At 36.2% G+C, this 20,481-nt stretch overlaps 1 protein-coding gene across 1 annotated transcript in view; it reads right to left on the reverse strand.

Moving 5' to 3' along the window:
- Nucleotides 1-1,233: 1,233 nt before the first annotated feature.
- The window catches only part of METTL15 (methyltransferase 15, mitochondrial 12S rRNA N4-cytidine), a 76,437-nt gene continuing 57,189 nt past the window's right edge, over nucleotides 1,234-20,481 (reverse strand). Inside the window, exons 3-4 of the mRNA XM_066320518.1 lie at nucleotides 4,030-4,221; nucleotides 1,234-1,988 (exon numbers count right to left, since the gene is read on the reverse strand). Coding sequence (XP_066176615.1) covers nucleotides 1,796-1,988; nucleotides 4,030-4,221 — 385 coding nt within the window. The 3' untranslated portion in view covers nucleotides 1,234-1,795. The remainder of the gene's footprint in view (nucleotides 1,989-4,029; nucleotides 4,222-20,481) is intronic.

The following is a 20,481-nucleotide window of genomic DNA, read 5'->3' on the forward strand; positions in this document are numbered from 1 at the left end:
GATAGATGATAAATGAATCAAAATATATCACAATTATGAAAAATTTCCTTAAGGTTTTCTTAATCAGTTCAAAAACCTGTAGGGTCCGCCATAGTGCTTCCTTACTGGGTGAATCAATTTAAAATTGGAAGAAGTTTTATGCAAACAGGGATTGGTGTAACAGCACTAAAATTGTTATAAATACTTGTAAACTCAAAAAAAAGCAGACAAAATATACATATTTATGGTCTTGCCAGATGTGTGCTGGACTCATTGTTTTTGGCATATACACTACCTAATGCATATCTGACTCGTAGATCAAGAAGCTCTTCAAACATAGCAGAAAATTTAAAGTGAGAACAAAAAAAATTCTTCTCAATGTGACCATTAACTGATGATTCACATGCAGCATATTAACCATGAAGGGATCTTCCATCACTATTTTTTATAAACTAGTATTTTCATTTCCTTAGTTTAAGCTATGGCACAAAATTATTTCAGAATTACTGAGTTGGTTGTCTACAGTACATAACGTTATATCTTTGAAGAAACCATATCACTGTGTTAAACTCAGTAGTGGTACTCTCAGTTTTTCAAAAAGTTACAACAGTTTTTCAAAAAGCATGATATATATATATATATATGACAAAGCCCAAAATTATTATTTCAGGACATTGCTAATGATGGCATTAAAAATGCAAGGCTTATAAAAGTAACATAGTTCTTTCTCTCTCTTTTTTTTTTTTTTTTTTTTTTTTTTTTTTTTTTTTTTTTATGATAGCTTATATTCACAATATTTACAGTAGAGGCTTACAACACCAAGCAGTGTCTTCAGGTCCTTTTATCATATCAGCTAAACTTTGGGTCTTGGTTGACTGGACATTTTACTAAAGTATGATTCTGACTTCTACAAATCCACACCTTTTAATTTCTCCAGCATTAAATTTAAGTGCCTTAGACTTCCATTTTAAGTAATACAAATTTTTAAGAATACCATAAACTTTTTAATACTCTTCAGGATACTGATAAAATATTATTGTTCAGCAAATGTTAAACTTGGATTAGAATTTTGAAGGTCAATATTCAAAGTCAGCAATTTAGACTTATTTGTGACAAAATGTAGTGATTTTCATCATTTGGTTAAAAAAATAAAAACCTCCTGATGCTATGTATATATTATGTTAATGAACAGGATTCGTGTCTCACATTTTTCCTTGAATTTTTTACTTGAGAACACAAACATAAAGGTTCTTGATGCAAACACAGTTCCTGCCTAACTGTGTTTTCTTCAAGTTGTTTACAGTGAGGAGCAAGGAAGATGAAGTGTTTCAATAGTCTCTTCAGGCTGATCTAGTTGGCATGCACAAGGTGAAGCAAGCCATGTGGTTCCTGATTCTTTAAAAAGACAGAAATTATTGGATTTTACTCCTAATTGGAAACTGCCATGGTACCTCCCCTTAAAATATAGAAATTTAAAACTAAGACAGATATGACATATCTGATATTTGAAAGTAGCCAGGATCAATAGCCACGATAAAGAATACCCAAGGCTGCTGTCATTCTGTGGTTCAACTAGGTTGATAAAATGATAAATCACTTCATTTTAGATCTATTATTAAACTAATTGTCAAATACAATACAAAAAGACCAGGAGCTTAAGAAAAAAAAAAAAAAAAAGAAGAAGAGATCTGACATCAGAGCAAAACAGGGCAGGATTAGATCCTGCACGATTTCAAGTACAAATAGATCCCTCCGGGACTTTGGGGATTAATTTTTTTTTTTCCCCCCCCTCCTCCTCAGCAGCCGCTGTGAAGAATTAACGAGGGCTACCTGCAACAATACTGGCGAGCTGCTGGGTTCTGGTGATGGGGTACACGCTGCGTGCCTGGACGATGGCTGCAGCGATTTTCCTGGCGTGCCTCTCCTCGCCATACGCCCTGAGCACGGACGCAAGCGCCTGTTGATCCAAAGCATTCACAACATCAGCAGCGGTGGGCATGTCAGGGCACCTACGCACGAGGGGAGACAATTAGTGCACTGACGTCAGCCTTCATTGACAAGGGGTGAAGCCTCAGAGCGTTGAGGCACAAAGTCAAACACGCGCACGCTGCGCACAAGTGCCTTTGAGGTGTTCAGGTAGGGGATGGTAACCCTGTGAAAACAGCTCGCACCTTTTAAATCCCTTTTTTTTCTTGCTGGTCGACATGGAGTTTGTTCCTTAACTTCAGTTAGAGCAGTTTTAACTTCCAGGTATTATCATAAACTACGCTTAGTAGGGTGACAAGAATAAATACATTCCATTATCCTGCTAAGATGGAAATTATGTGTGACCTTTTTATTCAGCCAGCTTTAGAATATAAACTTGCCTCTTATGGATTCATTTTAGCCACCTTGCATCATATGTTGTTTTCTAGCCAGAAGTGATTTCAAGGATCTTTTCTTTCCATCTCCTGCTATGAAAATAATTGCTAATGAAGATAATGAAACATTACTTTTCACTAAAAGGCATAAGAATTTTTATATAAATACTCTCCTGAGATAATAGAAATGACCTAGCCATAAAAATTACAGGACCTACTACAATTTAAACAGTGTAAGCCTTCAATCTATATATCCGTATCTCTATCCCTTTGCTACTGAAAGAGTTCAAGGTATTTTATGAATATCATCTATGGGTTTACTAATCAGACAAAACACACAAACTACTTAATAAATTCTCTTCTAAATTCTCTTTTCTCTTTCAGGCATTTTTTACTCCCCTGCAGTATCTTACACCAGATAACAAACTTAGAGGCAAGTAGTATCATAGCAACAACCATAGTGTAAGAAGTGTAAGGCTTTTGTTATGCCTCAGGTACCCTTTGTTCTTATGCTCCTGCTCTGTGTTTGTTTTCTCATGATGCATCAGACTTATATTTAAGCCTGGAGTTCAGATTCTTGAAATCTGAACACTGAATCCCAGGAGAATCACAGGAGCATTTGCACAAAAACAGAAAAAGCAAGTATCATGAAATTTGCTGTGTTGAGACATAATATTAATATGGTAAGCTAATTCCTTAGAAATTGAGGCTTCCCACTGGCTCTTGTGAGCAATGAAAGAACAAATGGCATTTCTTAAGACACTGCATTCATCAAAACACTGAGAAAAAAAAGTCATTCTCTGTCATGCAATGTGTCATGCAATTACAGCCATCACCCATACAAGACACATCTTCGGTTGCTCGTGCAAAAAGCAGAAAGCTGCAGAATTACATCAGGTTGTCTGAAGATGAAAAACGCTGCGCAAGTGGGAATTATCATTCCACGACTGATTTTCATGCTCTTGAAAGTACTAAACACCAATCCAAATTTAAATACAGGTGTTTTACTCAGCAACCATTAATTTGACAATTGAGTAAGCCTGATGTGCCTCCTACACAAAGAGAAAGGAAGCTTATAATTTTGCTAAGTTAAACAAATATATGGGGATGGAAGACAACACCATACTAGTATGTTAAAAGCAGTGTAACTATCTGATTTAAACTAGCAGATATAATGGATAGGAATTTATTTATTTATTTATATTATGTTCCCTTTACAGAGAAGCAGCTGGATCAGATGGTCATTGCACAAAAGAAGGACGCTTCTCAATTCTTGAGGGAGCAACTGAACCTGCTCAAGTGAAGTTTCCACAAATAGCAAAGTGTGGCAGAAAAGGAAAGGGACTGCAGTAAGAAGTTGTGAGCCTGCAGATCATGTACATGTAGAGAAACTGTGGAAATAATAGGCCTCTGAGAGAGAGATGTTCATGTGACTGTATACCGTACATTCCAAATACATTACAAATAAAAGGTACAGTTAATAAAACATTAATTTCAAAGAAGGCAAAGACAATAAACAGGGCTGAGCACTGAAAAAAGCTTTTCGACAAAAGAAAGACAGGATCCTCATGCAAAATTAGATATGGTTTGATGACAAGAGTCCTTCATTTTAAGAGGAAAGGAAATGCACAGGGGTTGCAGAGCAGAGAGTTTTTTGACATTCAAGAAGAACTACTCTATTATAATGTACCTGTCACTATCCATCCTCATGTCCAAAGGTCCATCCTTCTGCAGGGAAAAACCTCTTTCGGGTGTATCAAATTGCATAGAAGAACAGCCAGCATCCAGGAGAACGCCATCCAGAGTTCCTGGCTCAACCCCAGATGAGATTAATAAAGCCTCTGACTGGCTAAACTGTCCTAGAAGAGGTTGAATCTGTTTCCTGCAAGAAAGTAACAAATAAATAGCCTCAAGTTTAATTATAATAATGCCATCTCTCCCCCTTGCATAGCAAGAGTTAGATACAAGCACTCAACTTGTCTCAGAAGCAATAGGGCTATTCCCAAAGTAATAGTTTATGTATTTTCACATGCCAACATTGAAAACTGGTCCAAAGTACCTCTCAGTGGCTACTTCAGCTTTAACTCTTTGCTCCCTTCCTGCTCGATCTTACAGAAATGGAAAACTGACTGAATGTTTTTTCAGAATACATTTATTCAGAACTCAATGTGACACCTTCAGCAGGAATTTCCTGACTACTGAGGTACCTACCCTGCTTAGCAGGGCCCTTAGTCAAACAAGGTCAAGGTGCAGAAAAGAAAGAATAGATCTTGGACCTAGAGAAGCAGACAAAATGGAACAGGAGTCCACAACCTTGCAGTTAATATTTACTCACCAGAAAAAGAATTCCAAGTTTCTGCCATGGAACCAAACATGTTTTTAGTGGCATTTGTCATTTTAAAAATAACTGGGAGAATAAGGTGCACTGAATCACAAGTAGGTAAAACACTCAGTGTATTTTGGATTTAGGCACCTGATCACTGGAGAGAGTAGTTTAACATGCACATTTGTGCTTACTGCTCTTCCTTAGATTTAAAGTGGTTGTTTCTCAATATTCCCATATACTAATAAGGAAAATAACACATCTTTTTTTCTCTACAGGTTCTAGTGTCCAAGCACACAGAGCTCACCTTGACAGAGCTCAAGAAGTGTTTGGACAATGTTCTCTGGCACAGGATGGAATTCTTGGGGTGTCCTGCCAGGAGTTGGACTCAAGCATCCTGACTGGTCTGTTCCAAATCAGGCTACCCTATGATTCTCTGATTTCTGAGGTTTCCCATGCTTTCTTGGGTATCTAATCCTAAACTTCTGGGGTTTGTCTATATATAAGGTGACCCACACAATTTATTTTATCTGTCTCTCAAAATCTCAATGAATTTCACAGACTTAAAAAGATAAATCAACATATTGCTGCGTTTTTAAGCAATACCTGCAAAACAAGTACTAAAAAAAAAAAAAAAAAAAAAAAAAAAATTCTGCCCATACCAGGAAGACACTGCCTCCATGTGGAGAGAAAAAGCTCCATTAAAAGAAAGACATTTATGAATCCAACCACATGGAAGAACATTTAGCTGCACAATGTTCTACTCATTAGAGCAGAACAAATCCACCTACTAAATACAGCACAAAACCTGGGAAACAGTGTGAATGAACAATTTCCAAGAAGGATATCATGATTGCACACACAATTTTGAATTGATTTCTGTCCAGCCCATAAGTGAATACAACTATATCAGTATAATAAGAACTGACAGTTCCTAAAAAGCACAATGATCTGCTAAAGATACTTAAACCAATTTAAGCTATATAGTTTTGAGATTCTATTTCCTCCTCAATATAATGAGAGGAACTTTCTTGAAAATATGTACCACTTTTTCCAACAAGGCAGTGTTTCTACCTTCATGACTCATACTAATGAATGAACTTTAAAATTCCATATGTGGGAGAGGAAAATAAATGAGACCTGGATAAAACTATAAATTGCCATTGTCCAGTTCCCCAATAGACAGTAATCCATGTCAGTGCCTCTGAAGCAGTGTTCTACCAACCAATCTGAAAAATTACTCTGAACAGTATTTTACTTATTACTAGAAATTTTCTTACATTTCTTTAAACAAGTCATAAATATGTGGATAGATAAGAAGTTTGTGACAGCTTTTGATTTGAGATCTGCCAAACTTTTGTGATCAGAAAAGGTTAATTAAAAAATGAAATAAATTTTAAGAAATAGAAATTTATTCTTTGGTAGGGAGATGCCTCAGCTGGAAAACATTCTGGAGTAAAAAAGAAATTATTTTTTTATTTGCAAATTTAAAAAAAAGACTGAAAAATGATTAGGTTGACATTTCATGTCAGTCTTTCAGCTGTGTGAAATTATAGCTTCTGTATATAACGTGTTTGTTATGCACTGCCTCGTGTGTACCGATGGTGGATATTGGCATATTGTTTAATATAAATCCTCACCAAAACCCAAATTTTTAATGAGGTTATAATGACTATATTACAATGTTCAGGCCAGTTCTCTGAATTCCTGTTTCTCTGTGGAACAGAAGACACAATTTTAGGTATCTTGGCTATCTCATACACTTCAATTAATCAAACCAAGTACACAGTGATTTACTAGCTTATCAATGGAAATACAAGTATCAACTCTTTTGTGATAGCATAGTAACAATGATTATAATGATGATGAGGACTAGTTTATTAGATTATAAGCATGGCACATTTATTAAAAATAAAATATTTTACCAAGTATTCAGAACATTTATTAGAAGATAAAGGACCTCTTCCCTTGTCTACCACACTTTATGCCTATATTAAAATAAAAACTGCCTGTTACACATATCATTTCTCAAAATCGTCTTAATTTACCTTCAGGCTTTTATTTACATGATCTGCAAATTCACTTTCCAGAAAAATCTCAAATAAATAATTAAAAGTGAACTGTTAAATAATAAACTACATTGAAAATTTTTATTTCCTACAGTTATGTGCCTTCTGCTCAAGCCAGGTATGCAGAATTCTCTCTGCTTTCTTTCTCAGCCTTCCAATGTTTTCTTTGGACAACAGAGGATTTTATGTTCTATGACCATACATACCTAGTGTGAAAATCTATTACCCTTTCTGTCTTATTAGATTGCAAAAACTGCTTAGTGGTAAAAGCAGGAAAGGTAAACCAGGGAACATCTGTAAATACCAAGAAAAAAAGCCAAGCTTATAGTTTTAAGAAGTCTGGGATGAGAGAGCCTATCAAAACATTACATAGCAAGACTGAATGGGGATTTTCATCAGGTCTTGGTGGTACCTTTGAAAGCTGCTAAGACTACAAAGGGTCACACAGAGAGCATTGTAATCATTTGAGGCAATCTTAGCAGGTTAAAATCTGACTAAGCCAAGTTGCCTTGCTTAAGAGAAAATATTTGAACTTAGTACTTGAACAGCATTTTATATATTCAGAATATTTTAGAAACACAAAAAAAAAACTAGGAAGAGCTTTTAGCTCCTCTCTTATAAATAAAGAAACAAGATTTGTAGGGTTCAATATTTAATGACTTGAAGATACCACATAGAAAGCTAAGACAATTTCACAGACTATGGTCTGATGATGTAAAAAAGCAGAAAATACCTGTCATATTATGTCTCATTTGGAGGTGGGGGTTTATGGGGTAACAGCAGGGTAATTTTTTGACAAATTCCCAACTACTACAGACAAGCAATCTCTAACATCTCAAAATATTCAACATGTTCACTCTCTCTTTATTAATCCTCAAATGTATATAAGATTTTAAAAGAACACTGGGAATATGAACAATATAGCCTACTTTAGAAATAATAAAAAGCTATTTACAGAAACTAAGGTTGTGGGGCCTTAATAGATTTTCTTCTGCAACAACTTCAAAAGCTTGCAGAATTCTTGGGGAATAACACAGTTGGAAAATAATACAGAACCATGGGTTCAGGTCCTTTGTTCAGGTCATAACACAGTATTTTATTACATTATGACACATAGCACACTAATTCTGCTAGACAGGACTTGATCCACACTTCTCAACTACATGAAAGAGCAGAATGAGAAAGAGTTCAGTGTCTTCTAAAGTATTTCAGGCTCTGCAGGTTTCAGTTAATCCCTGGTATTCTGCAATGCTTTGTAAAAAAAATTATTTATTTATTTATTTTACTCAGTTGAGAGGGCTCCATGCAGGAAAAAAAGTAAAGCTGTTAGCACAGCTTCAGCAAAATAAATAGAATCTTTTCTCTCATCTAATTTCTCTTGAATGTCACAGGCACTGACATGAATCGATCATTCAAGTAATTTCACAGAGATGCACAATGATGCTTTGATGGTGCTTCAGCATTTTTTTATGTATACATAATAATACTTGCTCTTGATGTTTCACTATTGCTCCACTTAAAAATTCTATGTATAAACACACAACAATCCCTTGTCAGCAGTGAAAACTACATTTTACTCAACCAGAATAAATGGTTTCTTCAGGAGAACAGAAAACAAAGTTTTTCAGCTAACTCTTGGCACTGCACATCAAACAAGCAGCTCGACCTGGTGCTTTCATCCAGTAACTCTGCTGGGACTGCCATCAGGGGTGGCAAGCACCAGCTGTAATCAGGATACTGGCACAGACCTGGTTTGACACTGACTCACCTCACTGAGGTCACTCACAGCTGTCAGATACCCACAACTTTCACTCCTGGCTGCACTGCTTCAGGCACACCTAGGAGCAAATGATGAAGTATTCCAGCCATAAATCCCTGGAACCTTCAGTATCCTAACCTGGAAACTGTTGTGTGTTACTACACCTCAGTGTAACATCCCTTTCAAAAAATGTATCTGAATATTCTGCGAAAATTTCTACATTACCTTTGTCAAATGGAAATTTGGCATGGTTTTCATGCTTGCCAAGTGGATTGGTTTTGCAGAGCCTGGTTTTTGGCAGCAGAGGTGGCTTCTGTGAGAAGCTGCTGGAAGTTTCCACCATGTCCAGCAGAGCCAATCCCTGATGGCTCTGAGGATGGACATGCTGCTGGCCAAGGATGGGCCAATGAGAGAGGTTGGTAAAACATCTGTGAGAACATATTTAAGAAACCAAAATAAAGGTAGGAGCACAGTTTTCATTCCAGGCAGAGGAGGAGGAGGTGAGAACATGTGAGGGGAACGACATGGAAACACCAGGGTCAGTGGAGAAGGAGGGCAGGAGCTGCTCCAGGCTCCAGAGCTGAGATTCCTCTGCAGGGTGTGGGGAGACCACGGTGAAGCAGAGTGTCCTGTTGGCGGGCCCTGGGGATCCACGGGGGATGCAAAGATCACCCACAGCCCCTGGGGATCCACGGGGGATGCAGAGATCCACCCACAGCCCCTGGGGATCCACGGGGGATGCAGAGATCCACCCACAGCCCCTGGGGAAGGTGCCCATGGCAGAGCAGGGGACACCCAGAGGAGGCTGTGGTCCAGGGGCACTCCAGGTGGGGACAGAGCCCTGCTCCCAGGCTGGAGCAGCGTGTCCTTGGAGGGCTGCAGCCCGTGGGACAGTGACCCACAGCAAAGCAGCACTTTGGGAGGACTGTGCCCCTGGGAGGGACTCACATTGCAGCAGTTTGCAGAGGGCTGCTGTTTGTCAGATGGATCCCACTGGAGAAGTTCATGGAGAACTGTCTCCCATGCAAGGGACCTCTCAGTGCAGCATGGGAACAACTCTCGCTGAGCAGAGGGAGAACCCACAGGTGAAGAACTGACCATATTCCCTGTCTCTGCTGGGGTAGGAGGTACAGCTGGGAAGGAGGGACAGGTGGAGAGAAGGCATTTTGATGGGCTTATTTTATTTCTCATTATCCTGTTCTTGGTTCGTTAGTAATAACTTGACATTACATCTCTAAGTTGAGCCTCTTTTGCCCTTGATGGTATTTGATGAGTGATTTCTCCTGGTTCTTATCTCAATCTATGAATTGAATTTTTTTCCTCTGTCGAGCTACAGAGAGGTGTGAGGGGCTTTTGTGGGTGCTTGGCATCCAGCCAGGGTCAACCCACAACACCATGGGAAAAAGTAAAACCAATAATCGTGGTATCTGCCACCTTATAAACAAACTGTCATTAGACTTCTAGTTTTATAAGTAAATGAATTACAGATCTCTGAAAAGCCCAGTATCTACTTGAGAACTAACAACTCAGTCTAGGCTGGGTCTTGTGCAACAAAATTGCTAACTCAAATCTCAGCCACTGATTAACAAAGACCTGAAAACTGGAAGAAGCATATGTAAAAAGCAATTTCCATAGAATCAAGTTAAGATTTTCAAATTCGAGGCTACGATAATAACTGTACTCTGTGTGAGGATCACTGAAATGTCATTTTAAGTATTTTAAATTAGTAAACTTTCACTTACTATCTATTCCCACTTAAGAGCACAGAACATTTAAAAGGTATGCATACATCTGAAAAGTCAACTACATCTCTACATATAACCTGAAGACATCACACCAAAAAAAACTAAAAAAAAAAAAAAAAAAAAAAAAAAAAAAAAAAAACACACCTTTCTGCATTGATTTGTAGAACACTGAGCATCTTACACTGTCAGAAATGCCATCCCAAGAGTGCCTTTCTCTGCCTCCTCTTGTCAGCTGTGTATCTCTCTTACACAAACGCTCATGAAACTAGTTATTTCATGTTTCAGTTGTTCTCCTCTAGCTTCCAGGAAAACCTCCTCTTCTTCTTACTCTGCCACATTCTGTAAAATTATGCAATCCTTTACTCCTCCTCTGTCATTGACACCACGCCCCCCAAAGCTGTTTCTAACAACCTCTGGAGCATACCTGCTCAGAACAGATTGCTCACTATTTAAATGTTCATTTTTATTTTTATATGAAGTATGCACTCCACTATTCTGTCCACTAACACAATTTCAGCAAAACCTGCTGGGGAAGACACTGTTTCAACTAAAAGAAAAGACACAATTTTTAAACCAAAAGCACAAATATCAAAGGCAGTTCTCACTGAGTACATCCAAAATCTTGCCATATTAGACATCTTCCATAGCAGGTATACTCAATCTCATTAAAACAAATACGAAAATTTAAGTCACTAATGAATATTGTTTCCTGCTAAATTACACACTAAGGAAGCAATTATTTTTCTTTTTCTTTCTCTTTTTCTTTGTCTTTCTCTTTATCTCTTTTTCTTACTCTTTCTCTATCCCTTTTTCTTTCTCTTTTTTCTTTTTCTTTGAAAACAAAACACTAACAGAGTAAGACTAGTGATCGAGGCAAATTTCAAAATTAGATGTCTCACCACAATTCAAAAAAATGTATTTTTTTGTTTCCTAAGTAACACAAAATTTTACTGCATAATAAGAGCAATTCTTATGAAACTGCACCTAGCCATTAAAGACTTTGCTATAAAATACATAACATCATTATGTGTGACACCTTTACAACATAATACATGTAGAATACATAATGTACTGTCTTCATTCAGATGCACAAAGAAAGCCAAGCTGTCAGAATGATTTGCTTGTCACTCATATGACATAACGATTCAGATGGTAACACATCACCCTCAGAAAAGTCATAGTTTTTCTGACTTTACATTGCCCATCTGAGGATTTCATCTGGAGGTATATCTTAGTTTAGCCTTCACAGCAATAGATAGGACAGCCTAGTCTTACCAGGATCAGTAGCCATGAGCAAGAAGAGCTGAATATATTACCTCCAGACTACCAAACATTCCTGGGGACCCTCAGCTTTATTTCCAATTTTAACTGTCCTACCACAGCCAGTGTGTATGTGTGTATCACATACCAGATGAATCCGCCTGTTATCTCACCTCTCCTGAAAATCACTACTATCCCTTTAACAATCACTGCAAGAAGTTTGTTGGATTTTTGTTGGACATTTCTGCTGACAGTTTGCACAATTACTTTTAAGGGTGAATTGTCCAACTCATCATTCAAGTTCTAAGATCATTTTTTCATTGTAAGAAAACACATCAAAGCAAGTTTTCTTAGAGTTCATGTATCTTAATAATTACATCGTTATTCTTTTTCTACTAGCATCCTAAAAGATAGCTTGATAAAAAACTGCCTCTCCAGTCCACAACAACTCACATATAAATTCACACTTTCATTAAAGACACAATGGGACTTTATTGAACTCAAAAGAAATGTTGCTACTGGCCAGAGAAGGAAGTTCCGTTTAAATCAGTTGCCAAATGCCAGTATAATACAGAAAGAAATTTTGAAAATACACCAGCAAGTTGAAAAGTACAAATTAACATCAGGAACATAAAAGCTGTATATGAATATGTTTCAGTCCATGAATATAAGAATACAAAAATCTGTAGTATTTATACTAGCAGTTTTATATTAAAATACTAATATATAATTAGTATTTTATACTAATACTAATCTTATTGTAGACAGATATTTTTTCAACATGCAGGAAAGGGGCAGATCACTTTTTTCCAGTGTTAGCATGCTGTCCCAGAGGAATCTGAAATTGTACTGAGTGTTCCAGACTGGAGACAAGGCACAAAACCAGATTTATCATTCAATCAGCTTTACTGATCAATTACTGATTAACTGTGATCAGGTATGTACAATGACCAAAATACCATACACAAAATATTACAATTTAAAAAGACAAGAACTTGCCTCTCCATCTCATTTGTTAAATGAACACAAAAAAGTGTACTTCTCCAGTACCTGCTTTCCCCTACTGCAACATCTCAGTTTCTGAATATGTTTCTCTTACTTAAATCAATAATTAACTATTCTTTCTTCAACAAACCATTTCCTTGTTTGAAACATTAGTTAAACCTTAGAACACTGAGGATAAATACATCTAGCATCAAGAATTTATTACAAATGAAACAAGGAACTTTTTCTTCCTTCCTGTCATTCTTTTCTAAGCTACATCATAGAAGAACATGCCTACAATTTCAATTGACTCTCACCTCAAGCAATAAACTCTCTGCCTATCACTTGGACAGCACCACATCTCCCCCCTATATGCTCCTAATTGTGGGAAGGAGAAGTAAGAGAAACAGAACACAAGAGGAATGCAAATAAGAACCAAAGTGAAATAAGGGCATCACTCATCTACAAGTTGTAGTTTGCTCTTCTGCACCTTTGCTCAAACCAGGTCTTACCATTTTCAAGACAAGAGAACATGAACTCTGCATAAAATTAAAAATTCAATCAGATAATGGGTTTAAAAGACAGGCTAATATTCAGTATTTTGTTCTCTACTTCTCTCCCAGTAGTTTTCAACATGCTTCTCTAACCATCAGTGAACACCACGCATTGAGTTTTCAAGAACAAGCCTAGTATTTCATTAGTCACTGGTCAGCTTGTAGCCTACACAAGTAAACCTAATGCTTATTAACTTTAATTGCCACACCGCTTAACTACATGTCTTTTCACCTGCTGCTTTGTAAGATTCTGCAGTTCTGCACAGTAAGCTTCATTTTTGCTGTATTAGGTAACATACCCTAACCCAAAATCAACAGCAATCATGCCACCAATTTACTGCCTTATTTTGATAATTTCTGAATAACTAAGTTGCATGGTCTACCCACATATCCTTGTGGCACTGCACTGGTGAGCTCATAGCTTTGAAATGAGATCAGTGACCCCTATAACCAGGCAGAAAATCCACACCAGAAGATTGTTTTGCTTCTACTGCTCACTCTCTAGATAACTTTACCCTGTTAAATTGCACTTGTTACTTCTGTATTTACAAACTCTGAAATTTTTTTCCAAATTATGAAACACTTAAAATCAAAATTAAATCTATATTTGTTTCTCAGAACATTGCAATCCAATCTTGGGAAGAAAGTAATGTGCATAATCCTACTAAAGATTATAACACGTATATGCATACTTAAAAGGAAGTATTTTAGTAGTTCATCAAATCAAAACCTCAAGAAAGTCACGATTTCCAAATACTGCATATGTAAAGTTAGGTATATCCCTTAAGATAACCTTAGTCACAATAGTGACTTAGTCACAATAGTTTTTCTGGTTTAAAATTTCAATTTCAGAAAGCAATCATAAAAATAAAACTAGTTTGTTCAGGAACCATGAATATCTTGCTGCTCTTTAGACACCACCAGTTAGCATCCATGTAGAACTATACAGACAATTCTATAATAAATTATTATTCTGTTACTTCATTTATTAAGTACCTTGCAATGTGAGCTGAGAAATTTAAATGCAATTCACCACTGATGATCTATTCTCACATTCAGCATTTCCTGTACTGACATTTTTACTTCATACAAGTCATGAAATGCTTAATTCAAATAAACTTCACTCCTATAAAATTAACATCCAGCAACTGTGCAAATTGTCTTTCAAGTAAATACCAGAAATAATAATTTATTGTTTTTACTGAAATACCCTAGTCTTAACAATGTTATTATGTTATTTTTATTTTATTTTTACATGCAGTCTTGCCACTGCAGATTACAACACCGAGTCTGAAGTTGTATTTGGAGAAGTAAGAGAACTTTCAATTGAATAATGTTTGCTTCTGAAAGTACACATACAATTTTAAATTACTGCTCTGTTTCTCTCTACTGGGCAAATATATTCAATTGGGAAACACTGGAAAAAAATAAAGAAGAACAAAAAAAGCACACCCTTTGTGAAACAAGACAACATCCTGAGGTAAAAAAAAAGCTTTGAGTCAGCTCTAACAAATACGAAAGTTAATGAAGCAGGTACATAATTAACAGTTAAAAAGACACCATACAGAAGAAGTAGTATGGAAGTATACAAATATGGCAGATTATGAGAACAGAAGCCGCTGCATAACTCCATATAAACTACCATGAAGTATGATCCTTACAAATCCATAAAAAAAAAAAAAAAATTGTAGCAAGTTTCTAACATGTCAGTCTAGCTAAACTTGTTGCATGTACCCGAGTAAAGGATAGCAAAGCTCCTAAAATATTACCAAAGAGAAATGTGATGAGTTCAAAGCACCATTATGCTAATTATGGTCTAAAGGGCCTGAAAAAAACCCTTGCATGAACTGGAAGCTCATCATCTGGACATAACCATGAAGAAAAGGGCCAGGATCTTTATGTGACCATATGACCATTTAAACAGTAAACAGCAGTGGGAACACAGCTGTGAAAAGGGAAACAAAACCCTACAATATATAAGTCAGAAGTCTCAATTGGAATAGAAAAGTATTAATGACAAGACTTCATCTGGAGTGTCATATGCCATTATGGGAGCCATGTCTAAAAGAGAATAACTCAAAGTGGAACTGGCGCAGAGAAGCTAGAACAAGATGAGAAGTGAGAGATAATGAGATGAGAAGATTAAAAATAACCTCAGACTTGTTTTGCATGCAAAAAAGAAAGGCAAGAATAGATGTCAATATTCTACAGTGAGTATTTTAAATGCCAAGGAGATAAAAGAGTTAACAGATATTAATAAACAATTAGTTAATTTTCTTCAATTAAATTAGGTAACTGCTTTAACTGGAAATTTTTATAAAGTTTCATATAATGAAAAGTTACACTCTGGAATAGCTGGAGCACTGCATTAAGAACTCTTAATTACTTTTAAGACAAAGTACAGTGAAGGAGATTAAATTATGCAGTGGCTTATAATACCATGCAATTGGATTCAGTGATGTAGAAGTCTCTTACAGCATGTTTATATTCGAACAGTCTTTGTAATTCTCCATTGAAAAGTTCACCCTGAAAATGCTTATGTAAACTTACCAAGACATATACACATTACACATTTTACACGTGTATAAACATACTCCAACCTAAGAATAACTTACCCCTTAGCTATAAACGATTCCTTTTATTTTTAGAAACCCCTAAACTGAATGCATAAATACAACATTGGCATTGAAAAGGCTTCTTTCTCTTCATTTTTCCCAAAGCAGTTACTGGGGAACTTTTAACCAAACATAACATTGATATTGAGGGGAAACTGCTATTTTCTGATAGAAAACAAAAAATACACTTCTTGTAGGTTTTTTTTATTTCTTCATTCAGAAGATGAGAAAGGAACTTTCAAATCCATTTTCTGACACAAAAGGTTAATTAGGATCCCAAGATTAACAACTTTTAATTGTTATTGAAGGAAAAGTTCAATACTTTAAAAGTCAGGTGTCTGCTTTTCCATAAGGTGCAATAAAATAGTCTAAAGGCATTAACTTAATGTGATATAAAAGGAGATAAAAAAGAAACCTCCAAACAAATCCCAACTTACTTTAGTGCTATTTTTAAGTATAATTCTATCCAACTAGACTAAAGAAGAATGGGCACACGTAAGAACATTTTAACCTTCTGCTCCATGGCTTGGGACTTTGTAGGCTGTACTTCTCTATCTTTATGAGAAGTTTTCCATCTGTTTTGTATAGTAGCTGATTTCTCAATAAGCCAAATAATTTCTGTTATGTTACTAGCTTTATTGGAGGTTAAGATCATATAAGTAAAATAATTACAGATCAAGATCAATGCCCTTCCACATACTAGAAAATACACAACATGATCTTGACAGCCTTAAGAAAACAACTACAGTCTACTTCAGCATTTATTTAAACTGAAGTTCCCCAAAACTGGAATTAGACAAGAATCCATTTGATGTACAAATGTTACAGAGATTTTTTTTTTAAGCACCATCTTTTTACCTAGAAAGCACAGAACTAGATAACAATTTGCAAAAGAGACCTCCAGAGTTCTAGTCTAAAGCTCAGTGCAGACCTAATTAAATGGGTTCCTCAAAGCCAGGTCCAGTTGAGCCTTGAACATCTCCAAAGACACAAGCTCTTCAGGAAACCTCTTCCAATACCCTTATGGCCATTTTTTTCACTGTAACATCTAATTGGAATTTCCTGCCTTTTAACTCATGTCTCAGAAACTCCAAAAGACTCCAGCTCAATGGCAGCCCTTCGGGCAGGTAAAAAGCTTTAGTGCAAATTGTTCATAAAGTTGGCAAAGAGTTTTCAGTTATTTAAGTCTTCAAAAATACAACAGATCACTGATCTTGTTTTAATTTTTTTTTCCTAGAATTACCAAAACAAATTTGAAATTAAGATATAGCAACTGTGTATTTAATCAAATTATAAAACAAGAGCAGTTTGACAAACCCCTGGAAGACTCATTCTTAGTTGTATTTTGTCACCTAGAAAGCTAAACAGTTACTCCTGAATCATTTACATATTTACTACAAGCAGACTCATTTTCCATATCAGGCAACTAATTTATGACTTAAGAGTTTTTGATGTTGGATTCTTGGCAGGATATAAAATAATTGCTCCCCGTTACCTGATGACATGAAAAATTTAAGAATCAAGCTCTAAACACAAGCTGGTTTACATCTCAGTATTTTTGCACACTCACAAAATAGCTGATTTTTCAGTTCTATTATGGTTTTCTTTAGAAGTGCCAGTAAATTGAATTTCATTGCTCTCCATTTGCTACAATACCTATTAATAAAAAAATCATTATTAAGTAGAATAACTCTCATTGGAAGAAAGTCTCCGTTTTATCACTATAAAAATATATTTGTCTTCCCATTCACAAATAAAGCTACTGAAATCATTAAAAATACCAATACCAGCACTTCCAGTGGAAAAAAACCCCACTTTTATTTGGAATAAATATCTCTTTGCCAATGCAAAACCATGAGTAATCCATTAAATTCCTCAAAGTACTGTAGATGGCTCCACTGATGTCCCTACAACATGCTCTGGTAGCATTTCAAATCACCCATGGGAGGTACTAAAGCAAGACCTCACTGTTTCATTTTGGCAGTATAATGCCTTACCTAGAGTATCTCCTCCCTAAGGTGGCACACCATAAGAGTAAGTATAATTCCATGTGAAAAACTTCTTTAAAAGAACTTTAAAAGACACTGTGTTTCCAATAACCAACTATCAAATAAAATCAAACAGAATTCAACAGAACCATCCACTGGAAGTTGTTGATGTCAGGACAAGCAAACCTTTGGTTCTGTTCTGCAAAGCACTGCCATGAACTTGGTGCAGTAAATTTCATCCCCACACACCCACCAAGAGCAATGCCAATGACTTTTGTGTTATATTCACAGTATGGTTATTAGATTTGTTACAAAGTGCATGACTCAATTTGATTTACAAAAGTAATCCTCAAGTGATCCCAGAGCTGTCTTAAAAAAGAATCCAGAAACTATCGCGCAGAAACCTTCCACTGTGAGTCTGCTCAACATTCATGCATTTATGCTGACTTCGTCACGTAAAGCAGTTCTGACATCATAGTCATTTTGACCACAAAATGAGTGCATTACCTGATACACAGATTAACACCTTATGGGGGACACTGTCTGCCAAAAACATTATCAGAGAGTCCTGGTACTATTAGGTGGGGGGATAAAAGGCATGTTCTCGTTTTTGTAGCTGTTTTGCATCTCGCATGTTACAAAGAAGGAGCTGAGCCAAACAATTCAACCAAAGGCTTAAATTGTGTCCAAACAACACTGGGGTCTTCTCAAAATACGCAGATCGCTCTGACAAACGTCTGTTAGAAATGAAGAAAAGAGCAGAATCACATTCTGCACAATAAGGGTTTGGCATAGCATCTTTATAGATGCATCCACTAGGAAAAAAAAGCAAACGTTTTCACAGTATAATTAGTAAAAGTCTGATAATCAAAATTAAGAGTCAACTATTCAATGCGTCACAGAACTAGTCAGGTATCACCTGAAGTACTGGGCCAAATTTTACAGCAAGTGCTTTAGAAGAAGTAGTCAGTAAGCTGAAAGAGATCCAGAGACTAACAAAAAATTGCGTAGAAAACATGAGTCATATGGAAACACTGAAAGCTGTGCTTTGTTTTGTTTTTCTTTGTGAATAAGAAGGCTGGAGGGGATCTGATGGTTATCTCTGTAAGAAGTTATTAAAAAGGCATCAGTATTCAGCAGTCTGCATGCCAAGCCAGAGCAAATCAAGGAATACTTGACTGAAGTGGCAGAAAAGGAGCTCTGAGCTAGACATTGGGAAAATTTCTTCATGTATAAAACACAAGAAACCACCCAGACATAGTATTTATGCAATTCCTGTTATTATGGAATGTTCCTATGAAGATGAAAGGCAAACACTGCTTAGTAATTCCAAAAGTACATTAGATTTCATTTTTTAATTCTGCAATTTATTAAGAGTGCTTAAATCCTTTGATTCTAACTTCCATCATTTATTTTACTTGGGTTTTCTTTTGGAAATCATTGAAGTTGTTTCATTGCTAAGTTTGATGAGAGAATATGCAGTTAAATTTCAAGTTGGTAACATCTGATTTCATGTCTTTGGAAAAGTGATTGATCAAATTTTTGCCTATATCATTCTGTTCTTTCTTCTGTTTTATCTCCTGATACTCCTGTAACACCATCAGGGGGGTTATTTACCTTACCAGTACTTTATTTCTTTGTACTAGAAATAAAGGCAGAATAGTCCTCTTCATGCTCTTTTCCCTGCAGCCAATAGTATCCCAAATAGGACTTCTTAAAGGTAGAGATCATAATGCAGGCTCTTTTCTGTCTATTGCAAAATGGTATTCTGTATTAACTATGCAGATTTTTGATTTACAAAAATTCTTCTGCTTCAGTGTCCAAAAGTCATCTTTGACATTTCATCTTTCATTATCATGAATGCCAGTAACCCTCTAAATAAACAGCAGTTTATATAAAACAAATACATATTACAAGAAAGAATGTAGATAGTTGGTATCCTTGCCTGTGGAGGAGGGGTTGGAGTCAGACAAACTTTAAGGTTCCCTTCCAACCAAAACTATTTTATGAGTTATTATTTGGGTTTGTTTTTTTTTTTTTAACAGGTAAAACATACAGAACCCGTATTTCTTTCTGAAATTGAAAATTTTAGCTCAAAGCCGAGCATACATAGATGTTACCAAAAAAAAACCCAAAAAAGTGGGTAAGTTCCAGTCAAGTCTGAAGGGACCAGCGTACACTTAGAAGCATTTTCACTGATTGATTTCATGCTGAAGCGGACAGAGAGGTGGAAAGCACAGTACTTTCAATGGCAACTGTAAGACATGCCATATATGCTTTTGTGGAGTAGAAGATGAAGCTAAGCTGAAATGCACAACCATGCACAATTTTCATTTTTTCCCCTCTATATAAAAGACCAAAACCTGTCTTTCACTCAATACATCCACCTTGAACTATATATCCTGATGATGTACCCTGAAGTTCATATAAAGCCCTCTTTTGGCTATCCCTGACTTACTTATAAATTTTAAGTGCTGCTGTTGAATGGTTAACTGATATTTAATTTCTGTTCTTTGTATTTTGCCTGTCGCATTCCATATTTGCATCTCTTTCATTCATTTTATCTCTGTCTCATAATATTCCCTTCAACCATTAATTATCCAAACCACTCGTCTTTTCGGAATTCTTCTGATGCTCAGTTTTTCTCATCAGAATTTACACATAGCTCTTGTGCTCTAGACTGGCTTTTTGCCCTTCAATTGCTGTATTTTCCCACTTGTCCACATTCCTTCATTTCCTGCTCTCTTCCATATTCTTCCCCACTGCTTTTCTACAACTGTCAAGGCAATTCCATAGGTATTCTTGCGACATAATAATTTCCATAGCCTGTGAACTATGAAGAGGT

Source organism: Sylvia atricapilla, chromosome 6 (assembly GCF_009819655.1).
Source record: "Sylvia atricapilla isolate bSylAtr1 chromosome 6, bSylAtr1.pri, whole genome shotgun sequence".
NCBI classification, from domain to species: Eukaryota; Metazoa; Chordata; class Aves; order Passeriformes; family Sylviidae; genus Sylvia; species Sylvia atricapilla.